This window comes from Perognathus longimembris, chromosome 13 (assembly GCF_023159225.1).
Source record: "Perognathus longimembris pacificus isolate PPM17 chromosome 13, ASM2315922v1, whole genome shotgun sequence".
NCBI classification, from domain to species: domain Eukaryota; kingdom Metazoa; phylum Chordata; class Mammalia; order Rodentia; family Heteromyidae; genus Perognathus; species Perognathus longimembris.
Window position 1 is genome coordinate 12,564,470 of NC_063173.1, and position 13,424 is coordinate 12,577,893.

Below are 13,424 nucleotides of genomic sequence, written 5' to 3' on the forward strand. Positions count from 1 at the left end.
CGCCAAGCCCCCAAATTAGACTGGAAGTCAATCCTCGCATAAGAGGGTGGCAAGATTTTGTTGTTTTTCCCTGGTCCTGGGGTTTGAACTTGGGACTGTGCTCACGAAGCCATGTTGCCTGGTCTTTTTGCTTTAGTTTTCAAATAGAATCTCACACTTTTGCTCAGGATAGCCTGACCCATAAGCCTTCTAGTTATGCCTCTGATATAGCCGGGATTTCAAGCACGGATCACTGTGCCTGGCTTGTTGTGTGGAGAGGTCTTTGTGACCTTTTCCCTGCGCCTTGGAACACCAATCCTAAGTAGCCAGGATTATAGCATGAGCCACTGTGCCCGAGAGGTGAACTTCTACAGACCTAGGCCTCATTGTTCCTCTAAGGTTCACGGGCAAGGAAACCCGCCACATGGTTCAGGCAGAGAAGAGTTTATTGTGAGGAGAGCAAATTGCCAGCCCGCATAAGATGGAGGCGTGGGGAGACAGAGGGGAAGGAAGAAAGGAATGAGAAAAGGTAGCAGGGACCGTGTTGAGCCGTTATGTAGGGAAGGCAGGAGGCATGGCCAGGTGGATTGGATGTGACCGCAGGAGGAGGTAACTGCTCCAGGTGTGCCAGGAACTGGGCGCAGACTCCAGCAGGTGTGGGCATCTGCAGCTACCTTCCTGCATCAACGACACCTGCCGCTTCTCCCTGTAGTTCCGAGCCTTACTGTGGCATCAGCACGGCAGGGCCGTCCCAGCTCCGGCCTGAGGTGCTCTGCTTTCTCAGAAGGTGATGGCGAGCTGGACAGGCCCTGGAGGCTCTCGCCTTGAACCCTGGGGGCTTCCCTGCATATCAGTTTCTGGTTGGTGTGGGTGTCACACCTTGGCAAACGAGTAAGACAACATGGCTTTGCTTCTGCCTTCTTCAGCTGTCCCCACGCCCTGTGAAGCCCCTGGGTGCAGCGCCGAGGCAGGCAGGGCTGAAGTCCGGGATGGGGGGTGCTGGCGGCAGAGTGGTGACGAGGGCCACTGGCCCCGTGTTGCCCGTTCTGCAGGAAGGAACAGCTTCTACATGGGCACGTGCCAGGATGAGCCCGAACAGCTGGACGACTGGAACCGCATCGCAGAGCTCCAGCAGCGCAACCGCGTGTGTCCCCCCCACCTGAAGACCTGCTACCCTCTGGAGTCCAGGGTGAGCGCTGGGCCGCGGCACCGCTCCCGTGCCAGCCCCCCTTCCAGTGGCTTCCCCCGAGCACGGACGGGCAAACGGAGGGAGGCCTTTTGTGGCAGGAAGGAAGGAGCGGCTGCCCTGTGTGGCGTGTGAACTGAGTCCCGGGAAGGCCGGGTCCCCTGAGCGCAGCTGTCACCCTGTGCAGCCTTCCCTGAGCTTGGCCACCATCACCGATGAGGAGATGAAAACCGGAGACCCCCAGGAGACCCTGCGCCGAGCCAGCATGCAGCCCGCCCAGATCGCCGAGGGCGCGGGCATCACCACCCGGCAGCAGCGCAAACGAGTCTCCTCGGAGACCCACCAGGGCCCCGGCACCCCGGAGGTGGGTGGCGCTGGTGTCTGCCTCGGGGTGTGGCCGGGGGCCCGGGGCAGGCCCAGCCAGCCGCATAGATGGGGAGATCTCTTCCAAGTCGGAGGGGGCAGGCTGACCAGGCCCACTTGGCTTCTTCCCCAGTCTAAGAAGGCCACCAGCTGTTTCCCACGCCCCATGACGCCCCGGGAGCGGCACGACGGTCGCAGACAGAGCACTGCCGAGGCCCAGAAGAAAGCGGCTCCGGCCGTGAAGCAGGTGAGGCGGGGGCGAGCCGCGGCGCCCTGGTGGCGGAACACGGGCCCCGCTGCCCGGCCAGGAGCTCTGACCCCCGGCCCCTTCCCACAGGCTGACCGGCGCCAGTCCATGGCCTTCAGCATCCTCAACACACCCAAGAAGCTGGGGAGCAGCCTTCTGCGGCGAGGAGCCTCCAAGAAGGCCCCCGCCAAAGCCTCCCCCAACACCCGCAGCGGGACTCGCCGCTCGCCACGCATCGCCACCACCGCAGCCAGCGCCGCCACCCCGAGGGCCAAGGGCAAGGTGGGCACCGCACAGTGAGGGGGGGGGGGCGCCCTGCGCGCATGCGCACTCACACGCCCCACAGCGGGCTGAGCCAGGCCACCGAAGGCTGGGGGTTTAGCCGCTCACTGAAGAGGACCGAGGGCTCCATCAGTGAGCTGAGGCCAGCGGCCGGTGGCTGGCAACACCCGATGGTCTCCCCCTCCCTCTCCCCCCCAGGCAAAGCACTAAGGAGCCAGAAGCAGCGCGTGCCGGCCTCACTGGTCCACTCCCTCCTCCTGTCCCTCTCAGTGCCTTCTCCCAGCTCCCAGGCCGGTGAGGCCTGCCTCCGCCCTGGCCTGCTAACCCGGACGGTTCCCGGTGCCTTCTCCAGGCACCTTCCGGCCGGCCCGGGGCGCGGCATGGGACAGTGTGGGGCCTTCTCTCCACCTTCGCCTCCTGATGCTTTTCTTGGAGCAAAGTCACTTCTCCACCATAACCTGATTTGCAATCCGTGAAACTAGTCAGTCCTTCTCAGCCTCTGCATCTCGACGGGACCACGGGGGAAGCTGCTCCGGGTGGCTGGGCCTACAGGAGGCCCTTGCTCTCGAGGCCCGGGACTGGCACTCCTGCCCATCCACCTGAAGGCACAGCCGTCTGGAGGATGCTTTCCGCCCCCAGGACAGATGGGCCCTGGGGTCTTAGGGCTGGGGTAGGAGCAGCCCTTTGACAGTAGCATACAACCCCATCTAACCCAGACTTGCACTGGGGTGGGATTTTGAATGAGGGGAAGGTTTTTAAGAGTTGGGGTGGATCTTTTCTAAATGTTATTACTTGTAAATAAAGTCTATTTTTCTCCCTTGAGTGTGGAGCTACCTTGGCCAATCAGTATGGGAAGAGGAAATCAGAGCTCTTTGAGCCTGCTTTTGCCTTCGGAGTCCTGACGGCCCTTTTCAGTCTCTTTGCCCAGCAACTTCCCACGCTGCATCTCTGGCCCTTGCAGTGAGGAACACTTAGGGCCCATCTCTTACTTGTATGCATGTGCACACACAGTTTGGGGCCTAAACTCAGTCACTATGGGCACTGCCTCTTCACTTTTTTCCTCTAGGTTAGCACTCTACTTGACCCATAGCTCCACTTCTGGGTTTTGGGTGCTTAATTGGAGGTAAGAGTTTCATAGACTTCCTACTTTATTGTGGCTTTAAACCACAATCCTCAGATCTGTCTCCTGAGTAGCTAGAATTACAGGTTCGGATGCCTGGCTCTCTTTTTTCTTTTTCTTTTTTCTGCCAGTCCTGGAGCTTGGACTCAGGTCAGGGCCTGAGCACTATCCCTGGCTTCTTTTTGCTCAAAGCTAGCACTCTACCACTTGAGCCACAGCGCCACTTCTGGCTTTTTCTATATATGTGGTGCTGGGGAATGGAACCCAGGGCTTCATGCATGCAAGGCAAGCACTCTACCACTAGGCCATATTCCCAGCCCTGTTCTTAAGCTTTTGTGGTCAAGGCTAGTGCACTGCCACTTGAGCCACACCTCCACTTCTGGCTTCCTGGTGGTTAACTGGAGATAAAAGTCTTGCACTTTCCTGCCTGGGCTGGCTTCATACCTGCTCAGATCTGAACCTCCTGAGTAGCTAGGATTACAGGCGCTCCACTTCCTAAGGGCACGCGTTCCCTGGAGTGTGGTTTTGTACTTGGCTCCTGGGAGGCAGTCCCTCTTTCATTCTCCCTCCTAGGGCGGGCAAAGATCCTGTGTGCACACTGGGGCCTGATGACTGGGCAGGGGTCAGGACATCCCATTGAGTAATCCCATCACAGCTCGCTGTGTGCCCTGCTGGAGATGACAAGGGCACAGCTATGAGTCAGAAGCTTCCCTGCAGTAGTACATTAGGCCAGCCAGGAGAGACAAGAAAAAAGATACAACATGAAATCCACAGACAGTGGAGCCAGCGCTGTTTGGATGTCACGGAAGAGGGCATTTCCATCAGGCTTTGGGGTTCACAAAGGCCCAGCAGGGGACTGAGGACGCTTGGGTGCTAGGTCAGGGCGGTGGCAGGTCTTGGAGTTCCTTAGCAGGGGAGCAGCATGGTGGTGGGCATGAGGAAAGCAAATGGGCTGAGGGAGGGGGAGGGGGAGGCGTCACCCTCCAGGCGGGGCGGCCCCAGGCTCTGCTCAAGGCTGCGCTGTTGCTGATGTGGGCAGCCGGGGCCCTTGAGACGCAGCTGGCACTGTCCTCCGCCTGGTCTGGGGAAGTGAAGGCAGACAAGGGTCAGAACTCTGCACCTTGCATCCCTGCCCAAGTTTCCTTTTATGTCCACCTCAGGCTGCCAGGGAAGAGTGGGATGCAGTCGTAGGGGCTGCTTCAGCAGGCCTCCCCTCCCTCCCCACGACGGCAACTCCCCCTGTCCCGGGACGCTTTCCCTCGTGTTACTCACCCAGAGCTGAGCCAGGACGATGTGGCGCTGGGCGACCCGTCCGGGGTCCACAAAGACACAGGAGAAATTGGTGCTTCGCAGGGTAGGGCTCAGCTCCTCCAGCACCAAGTCCTTCTGCAGCCGAGTGCTCGCGCCCCGGGGCTGGCGCTGGCGGCTGGGGCAGGGGAGGCAGGCATGAGGACCCCAGCGGGAGGCCTCCCTCCCACTGGCCTCGCTGAGGACGCTCACCTGGTGTGGCCCTCGCTCATCGGGCCTGGGAGGTGCTCAATAAAGGAACCGTTGCCCAGCCAGTAGAGGATGCTGAAGTGGGGAAAGCGGCTGCAGGCCGTACAGGACAAGGTCAGCGATCCATCTGGGGGCACAGGTACCTGTTAGCCCTTCCGCAGAGCAGGCCCCGCCCACCCTGCCAGCTCCCAACCGTCACACCCATCAGGACGACTCTGGGGCACGGCGGGGGAAAGCAAGGGGGCCACAGGGGAGGTGGGGAAGGTCTTCATCCATATGCTGAAGCTGCTTCTGAGCTTTTTCTAGAGGGCAAGACCTAGATAGGCTGAGGAGCTCTGAGCTAGAGGGCAAGCAGGCTCTGGGCAGAGCACCCCTTCCGGTGCACTGCACCAAGGCCTAAGGAGGTCCTCTGACCACTCTTTATGTCTGAATCCCATCTTCAAGAAGGATCGTCTTTGGTCTGGCCTGGCTGGTGACTCGTGGTAAGGTCCACTGCAGTTAGCCCACCCCCTGGCACTGTGTCCTCCTTGGGCTCTCATTATTGCTCCTTACTCAGTGGCACTTCCGTCTCCGGCCAGGTCACCTCCAAGGCTGGGCACCCCTGAGCTGTCTGAAGCACGGGCAAGGCCGAGGCAGCTGTGGTGGTCAGAGGTGTTGAGGTGGCTTGGGCCAGGACAGGGATGGTGTGGGCACACAGAAGCAGGGCCCACAGAGTGGGGTCTGGAGAAAGGACAGTCATAGAGGTCAGCAACTGACTCATCTGCCTGGCATTGCTCAGCACCCCAAATCCTATCTTAACCGAGTTGCAACCTGGATAAGCTCCGGCCCTTTTGAATGGTGCACAGAGAGGCCTAGGAATGGAGCCTGGGCAACATGGTCCAGTCAGCGGCGTTCCCCTGGGGGGTACCCCCTCTGTTCAGCACAACCCCCCATCCCAGACACATGCGCAGCCCACAGCCCACCTGCTGTCCCGATCTGTCTCATTGTGGTGACGCACGTGCAGGAGCTGAGGAGAGGTGAAGGAAGGTCAGCTACCCCACCTTTGAGACTCTCCAGTCAACTTCACAGCTGCTTTGTAAAAGCCAACCCTCCAGGGGGCTTCCAGGCTCTGCATTCGCTCTGTCCTGTCCATCTGTCCACTGGTTAACTCGCAGAGGACAGGCCTGTAGCACAGGCTGCAGCTGTCGGCACTGTGGCTTGTTACCAAGTGATGATCTCCCCACCCAGCTCTGCTGAGTGCGATGGTTACCCAGTTCCATCTCAGCCCTTCCACACGGACAGGAGCACAGGCCCTGGCCAGACACTTACCTGTCACTCAGGCGGCGACACCGGCTCCGCGGCCAGTCTGGGAAGGCGGGATACAGCCAACTCTTTCTGGGAAAGCAAGGCTCATTCCATTCCACTTTCACTTTCATTCTGAACTCGCAGAGGCCATTGTCCTCCACACAAGGCAGAGCTAGCTCCGCCTGTTCCTGGATACCTGTACCCAGAGCCAGGCCAGGACGCTGTGCACCAGGCACTCTGTCCACGCCCCGCCCCCCCCCCCCCCCCCCCCGCAGTCGGTGCTTCACAGGATGGGGCTCAGGGTACCCATGCTCCTCAAAGCAGCCACTGAGGCCGTGTCCTGTTCCGTTAACTCCTAGGTCCCCCATCTCCAAACATCACACTGGACCTTCTGACTACCCCACACCTCACAAGCGCTACCTAAGGTGAGCTAGATGAGAACCACAGGTCAGTTCCGTTCTGTTCTGCTCAGTCAGGACTTCAGTGTCCCCTCTGTGCTTTAGAGCTAGCCCTTTGCTTCCACAGAGGCAGGGCTCTGCTTGACGACCATACCAATCCTCAGACAACGTTCCCAGGCGCTCGGGACCCCAGCTGGCTCACCAGCCACTTCAGGCTCAGTGCCATGTAAGCCCGCCAACGTCCTAGCCTTTCTAGGCTCTCCATCCCCACCCAGCCCTAAGATCAGCTATTCCCAAACCACCCTGCTTGTGTCCTTCCTCCTTGCCCCTCCAGATCCCCCCTACCTGGCTCCCCAAATGTCCAGAAGTGCTCCCCTTTCAGAGGCTCCTTTCTGGGACAGACGGGCTCAGTGCTGCTAGGACCATGTGCCACAACTCAGGAAAAAGCACCTCCCTTCCCAGTCTGCAGAAATTCACAGCCAAGCCCAGAATATGACGCAAGCTGAGAGTTAACCTTGAAAGAGGAAGGCCATTCTCAGTATGGCACAAACCAAGGACGTTAGGGCTGCGTTAGGGCCGGGACTAGGGTTAGGCAAAATCTAAGCTACATTCACTACTCTCTCAGGGGCCTGCAAGTACCTAGGGGAGCAGAAAGACCATGCTGGGGGAGCCCAGCGCGTGCCCTGAGGCTGGTGAACAGGTTAAGAACCAGGGAGGCCAAGGGGTGGCCGGGGCTTGGAGGACACATCGGGCACAGAGACAGATCCATAGCTCTGGCTCAGGTATAGACTAAAATCTTTTTTTTTTTCTCCAGTCCTGGGGCTGAACTCAGGGCCTGAGCACTGCCCCTGGCTTCTTTTTGCTCACTCTACCACTTGAGCCACAGCGCCACTTCTGGCTGTTTTCTGTATCTGTGGTGCTGGGGAATTGAACCCAGGGCTTCATGCATATGAGGCAAGCACTCTAGCCACTAGGCCATATCCCCAGCCCCGCTGTCTTCTTTTGATGCCAAATTCACATTTTAGCTGCTGCCCCAGTGGCTTCTAGGCTGCAGGGGAAGGCCTCCCAGAAGCACCAGATCTCCACGAGTGACTTTGGGAGGAAGGCCACATGGGTATTGAAATAGTCCACTGGGGGACAGGTGCTGACGGCAGGAGGAGGGACTAGGCCTTTACCCAAGAGGACCAAGATCAGAGGAGGCCACTGGGAAGGTATGGGATGCAGGACTGTCGAGTCCGCTTTTTAGGGAGGACAAAAGCGATCTGGGCCCTATGACCAGTCCCCACTGCCCCGAGGATGGGCTCCGAGTGCTGGCATAGGCACGGGGACCACGAGGAGCCAGAGGGCGAAGCGATGCCCACGTTGGGACTGACCTCGAGGAAAAGTGGATGGTGACAGGGCTCAGTGGCATACCAAGACCCCAAATTCAGGACAAGAACCCAGCATGCTGGGAGGGCAACACAAACCACCCCATTCCCAGCTCCCGGTGAGGGGGAAGTAGAGGCTGCGAGACAAGCCCAAGGCCCCCAGGAAAAGAGGTGACAAGAAAAGCAAATGGATGTTCGACTTTCCAACCCAGCTCATGGAGCTTTATTCACACAAGTGACAAGATACTGCCCCTGCATGGGCAGACACCCTGGGCCATCTTCCCTTGAAGCACAGCAGTGATGGGTGCTGGTGCCCCCCACTTCCAAACTCCTAGTGGCTTCTGCCTGGAAGCCCCTATGTGAAACCCGTGCTCACCTCGGCCTCATCTGCCTTCCCACCCGCCCACCAGTCTCACGACGTCGCCGTTGCCCAGGCAGGGCTCATGAACAATGGAGCTCCCGTGTGGCTATTTCCTCCCCTGGGAATCCCTCAGTAGCTTCAGGGACACTGTGGTGACTGACAGTCATAGTCCCACTCCACACACACACATACACGCCCCCCTTACTCGGGCTATCAGGAAGGAAGTGACGTGCACACTGGCCTTTGGCACATACCCTCACTGACGAATCAACCTGTGCAAGAGGCCTGCAACCACTGCTGCCAAGAGTTGCCCCCAAAGCCCAACTCAATACAGATGGCTTCTATTCCTCGCTGAAGACGGCCCACTCCGGGGCAGGCTACCCGTGCTGCTGTTTCAGTTATCCCCAAATGCTTCACCAATGAATCTCGAGGCCCAGGGCTTCCCTTGGAAACGTGACTGATGAGGTCCTGCGTGCCCCACTCTGTGCTTAGCTCCCGGACGGGGAGACAGAATCAAACAACACCCATCCTAACTCCTGGACCGGGCAGCAAGGAGGTCCCCTTAGCGCTCATCCATGGCACCAGCCTGAGCTTTTCCACTCTTCCACACCGAGCGCACCACACTCGAACCCCACAGAGGGAAGGAACAGGGAGGAAAGGAAAGCGAAGGGAAGGGGAGGAAAGAGGGGAACACGCAGGCGAAGGTTCTCAGCTACTGAGAACCAACAGTGCTCTCAGCCGGAGGTGAGAGGCTTCTTTAAACCGAAAACATCATGGCTCTGCCCCAGCCCCTCTCGGGCTCGGGGAGGCCTGGAGGGGGTAACTCCTCTGCTCCACAATAAAAAAGGTTTTTAAATATATTCATCAAAATAGTTTTCTTTTAAAAAGCCCCTCCCCCACCACTGTTGACAGCCCCATCGGCTGGTTCTCCATCGTATCCCTCCCCAGCCGGGACACAGCCAGAGAGGTCCTGAGTGACCCGAGCACCCCTGTGAGTCTTTCCCACGCGGGAGGTCTTCGTGGGCAGCGAGGAGAGCGCCCTGAGGTCCAGGGCAGGTGGGGTGGCTTCTCCATGGGTGCGCTCCCTGACTACTCCAGCCCCAGGATGTAGTTGATGCCTTGCACCAGGCCAATGATGACAGGCTGCCAGGCCACCAGGTAGCGAAGCCAGTCTAACAGCTGTCCATACATGACGTGAGGCCTCTCCCAGCTGGCAGCCAACGGTTAAGGATGAGAGGCCAACTGTGAGACTGCATGGGGGGAAGGCCCTCCGTGGAGCTGCCCACATGTTCCAGCTGCTCCAGGCTAGAAGAAAGTGCTCTTCCTCCATGTGGGAAAGGAGAGCCAAGACGGAGAATGGGGGTGAGGAGAGAAGCAGGGACCGGAGACAGCATGAGGGTGGAGAGGTGAAACAACTCACGACCATGGAGGCCTTGTGTACCGATTTCTCTGAGCCTGCTAGTGTAAGAAAGCAGCCGGAGACCTACAGATATGCTGTAAACGCATCCGTGACCACGCTGCCAGAAGGTTGGAAATGGGTGGGATAAGGTAACTGCAAAGGTTCTTTTTTTTTTTTTTTTTTTTTTGCCAGTCCTGGGGCTTGAACTCGGGGCCTGAGCACTGTCCCTGGCTTCCTTTCGCTCAAGGCTAGCACTTTATTACTTGAGCCACAGCGCCACTTCTGGCCGTGCTGAGGAACTTAACCTAGGGCTTCATGTACAGGAGGCAAGCGCTCTTGCCACTAGGCCATATTCCCAGCCCCCTGCATCGAACTGCAAAGGTTCTTCAGACATGCAAAATTGACAGTTCTGGTGTTAAGGAAGAGACTGTTTCTAGGGACAGAGCCAGAAAGGAACAGGGAATGAGGCTAGTCACAGAGCTTCGCCCTGGCAAAGCCTCTAAGGAGGCCCTGTGGAAGCAAGTAGCCCAGGAGAGGGGGGGCTTTAGATCTAAATGCTGCAAAGGGGGGTTGGAGAGAGAGCCTGGGAAGCCCAGCTCCAAGGAAAGCACAGGGAAAGTTCATGAAGCTGTGGGGAACTCCTGTGAGGGCATCAGAAAATCCAGCTTGGCTCACGTCTTGAGAGCTAAAGAAGCCCTAAGCTTCACATGGCTATGGAATTACAGCCGTTCCTGAACTGGGCCCGAGAAGAACCAAACAGAACCCAGGAAAGGGGGAGGCCAGAATCTCCTCCTTGAGGACTGTGAGCATGTGCTAGGAACACAATGTTCCATGAAAACCCCATCGGGGATACAGCCCCACTAGAAGGGGAGGGAGAGCTGGAGAAGCGGCTGTGGGAAGGGGTGGAGGCTGGGGGGCCGGGGTGGGGGGAGCACAGGTCCTGGGCCTGCAATGGATGGAGACACAGCGCCCCAGCTGCTCCTATGCCTTGCAGGTCCGGCATAGGCACAGATCTGGTCTCTAAGGAAGCAAGTGCTCACTGGGTAACCTTGAACAAAGTCCTCAATCACTAACCTGTTTCACTTGTAAATTAAGAATAATATTACCCAGGTCAAAGTTGCTAGGGTATGGAATGAACTGATACAAGAGAGGAACAGAGCAAGCACACAAGTAAATGGGCGCAGCCGTTGCTGGAGCTTATGATGGGAAGCTGAGCTTGGATCACACCCCATGTGACACCCCAACTTCCCTAGAACAGCCGCCAAAGCAGCCAAGTTGAATGGCAAGCTTGATCCAGGTTGGCGACAAGGAACAGGAAAACCCCAACACTTACCCACATGGGCCAGTATTTTCTTCCCACCATCTACTCCCAACAAAGACCCAAACAAAGGATACGGATTGCTGAACATCCTCTTCAGGTCTACCTTCTCTTTGCAATAGGGGCATGTCTGCTTCTTTCCCACGATGCACCAGCCACGGATACAAAACTCATGGAATCTGGGCACCGTAGGTTAAGGGAAGTTGGAAGACACGGCAGCAGCTCCAGAGAAAGGTTCCAATTCTGGCTTCACTTTTTTTTTTTTTTTTTTGTCAGTTGCAAGGCTTTACAGGTCCTGGGCACTGTCCCTGAGCCTCTTTGTGCTCAAGGCTAGCCCTACCTCTACCTCTTGAGCAACAGTGCCACTTCCAGTTTTTGAGTGGTTAATTGGAAATAGGAGTCTCATGGGGGACATTTCTGCCCGGGGTGGCTTCGAATCGTGACCCTCAGATCTCAGCCTCCTGAGTAGCTAGGATTACACGTGCGAGCCACTGGTGGCTGGCTAGCTTCACTTCTTCTCAGCTATGGATTTCTGGATCAAGGATAATGATCCCGACCTTACAGTGTTGTGTGCGGCAAAATGAAGGTTGCACATGGACCTCCTAATATAACACAGCAAATACATGACACACAGGAGAGTGTTATTTAGAAGGGGGGATTTGGTTCTAAGTTGAGGGATCTCACTAGAGGTCCTTCCCTGTGATAACCCATCTTTGTCAGCTAGCGCAGCCTCAGGGTCTCTTTGACCCTGGCACTCTATTACCACTCCTTCCACACACAGAGCACCAGTGTGTGATGTGAGAAGGGGAGGGAGGCTGCAGTTTTGTGGCTTTCTTACATCCATCCAATCTCCCTCCTGCCTGACTAGAGTATGGTCTCAGGAGGGAGGGGGTCCAGGACACCAGGCAGGCAGGATACACATGATTGCAGGACAGTCTGTACGTGTTCTCAATGATGCCCTCTTCACTGACGTCCACGAAGATCTGCTGTCCACACACGGCACACACGCTGTCTGAAAGGTGCTTGGTAGGCATGCCTGACTCACTGTAGAACTGGAGAAGAGCAGGAGGGAAGGACAGGAAAGCCATGAGAATCTGCCACAGTGGGAAGGCGTCGCAGGAGCATAGGGTCTTTTGCAGACGTGGCAAGGGGACAGGGAGAGATACAGAAACACCTTCCAAAGCCAAATGAAGCTCAGGTTGGCTGAACAGACACAGAGAAAGGGGCACACTAGAGAAGGGCTAGGAAGTCAGATGCTCAGGCCCTGCAAGCTGAGCTGGCTCAGCATCAGCAACAAGGGGAGAGGGAGGGAGGGAGGACTCAGAGTTGGCAGTCAGAGCTATGCCAGGTAAGCTGTTCTGTGGCCAGAGGTGAACAATATCATTCTCCATTATTTAAAACAGTGAAAATTATACAAGAAATGTATCCAATGCCTAACGTATGAAACTGTAACCTCTCTGTACATCAGTCTGATAATAAAAATTTGAAAAAAAAGAAAGAAAGAAAAAAAACAGTGAAAATTATGGGTACTAGATGGCATTCTCAGACATCTGTGGCAAAAGACAGGGGGTCCCATCCTTTTGGACAACAATAACATCTGGCAGGCTGTCTCTAACTGCATCAATCTTCCTGTTAGTTTCACTACAAATAAATATTTAGATGTCAATGCTCAGGGCTGGGAATGTGGCTTACTGGTAGAGTGCTTGCCTAGCATGCATAAAGCCCTGGATTCGATTCCTCAGTACCACATAAACTGAAAAAGCCAGAAGTGGCGCTGGGGCTCAAGTGATAGAATGCTAGCCTTGAGCTGAAGAGTTCAGGGATAGCACTCAGGCCCAGAGTTCAAGCCCCATGACTGACGGACTGACTAAATAAGTAAATCAATGTCAATGCTTATAGAAGCATTATTTATAACAGCCTAAAAGCACAACAACCTAGTTTACAACAGATGAATTTGTAAACAGAATGTGATCCATAACATAGCCATAAAAAAGAAAAAGTTTTAATATATTTATTTTCTATTTTGGACTTCCTCCCTTCCTCTTTTCTATCCATCCATCCTTCCTTTGCCTTTTTTTTTTTTTGCCAGTCCTGGGGCTTGGACTCAGGGCCTGAGCACTGTCCCTGGCTTCTTTTTGCTCAAGGCTAGCACTCTGTCACTTGAGCCACAGTGCCACTTCTGGCCTTTTCTATATATGTGGTGCTGAGGAATCGAACCCATGGCTTCATGTGTAGGAGGCAAGCACTCTTGCCACTAGGCCATATTCCCAGCCCCGCTTTCTTTTTTGTTTCCATAGAATTGTCTCTAAAAAAACCAAAGCCACCTATGTTAGTTAGAAAAATGGCCCTAAGGTAAGTGGGTGTAGCTGTCAGGGAGAAAGGCACACAGGCCCTAAATAAGGAATACGGGAAGATGAGTTGGTCTCCCTAGAACAGACACAGCTGTGCCTACGAGAACTTCCACTAAACCTAGGAGGGAGCCCCCAGACCCTAAACCATCCTTCTGAGAAATAGCCTCTCGACCATCAGAACTACTACATAAGATGTTGAGTTCAAACCCTCTCCCTTACTGCAAGCCCTCACAGAAGTGGACACTGCCAGCCCTCTTAGAGTCTACCCTACA

General features: G+C 56.1%; 3 protein-coding genes across 10 annotated transcripts in view; 1 reads left to right on the forward strand and 2 right to left on the reverse strand.

Annotated features, from left to right (window-relative positions):
• Numa1 (nuclear mitotic apparatus protein 1) overlaps positions 1-2,879 on the forward strand; it is a 75,415-nt gene extending 72,536 nt beyond the window's left edge. For all 7 annotated transcript variants that reach the window (XM_048359421.1, XM_048359422.1, XM_048359420.1 and 4 more), the window contains 5 exons: positions 1,032-1,168; positions 1,353-1,529; positions 1,662-1,775; positions 1,866-2,057; positions 2,256-2,879. In XM_048359421.1, coding sequence (XP_048215378.1) covers positions 1,032-1,168; positions 1,353-1,529; positions 1,662-1,775; positions 1,866-2,057; positions 2,256-2,267 — 632 coding nt within the window. In that variant the 3' untranslated portion in view covers positions 2,268-2,879. The remainder of the gene's footprint in view (positions 1-1,031; positions 1,169-1,352; positions 1,530-1,661; positions 1,776-1,865; positions 2,058-2,255) is intronic.
• Positions 2,880-4,186: 1,307 nt separating this feature from the next.
• Positions 4,187-5,466, reverse strand: LOC125362011 (interleukin 18 binding protein). Its single transcript, XM_048360666.1, has 4 exons — positions 5,227-5,466; positions 4,678-4,801; positions 4,450-4,603; positions 4,187-4,258 (listed from the first exon to the last, which is right to left on the reverse strand). The coding sequence occupies exons 1-4, from the start codon at positions 5,432-5,434 to the stop codon at positions 4,187-4,189; spliced, it is 558 nt and encodes a 185-aa protein (XP_048216623.1). The 5' UTR covers positions 5,435-5,466.
• A 2,445-nt stretch (positions 5,467-7,911) lies between these two features.
• Rnf121 (ring finger protein 121) overlaps positions 7,912-13,424 on the reverse strand; it is a 61,156-nt gene continuing 55,643 nt past the window's right edge. For both annotated transcript variants that reach the window (XM_048359428.1, XM_048359429.1), the window contains 3 exons: positions 11,720-11,853; positions 10,879-10,980; positions 7,912-9,294 (listed from right to left, as the gene is read on the reverse strand). In XM_048359428.1, coding sequence (XP_048215385.1) covers positions 9,174-9,294; positions 10,879-10,980; positions 11,720-11,853 — 357 coding nt within the window. In that variant the 3' untranslated portion in view covers positions 7,912-9,173. The remainder of the gene's footprint in view (positions 9,295-10,878; positions 10,981-11,719; positions 11,854-13,424) is intronic.

What these genes read in the sequence shown, in the direction of transcription:
- LOC125362011 (XM_048360666.1), bottom strand. Translation starts at nt 5,434, where the DNA reads ATGAGTCAGTTGCTGACCTCTATGACTGTCCTTTCTCCAGACCCCACT. An exon ending in GGAGACGGAAGTGCCACTGA is followed by an intron (nt 4,802 to 5,226) that starts GTAAGGAGCAAT and finishes CTGTGCCCCCAG; the next exon opens with ATGGATCGCTGACCTTGTCC. An exon ending in TCGTCCTGGCTCAGCTCTGG is followed by an intron (nt 4,259 to 4,449) that starts GTGAGTAACACG and finishes TCACTTCCCCAG; the next exon opens with ACCAGGCGGAGGACAGTGCC.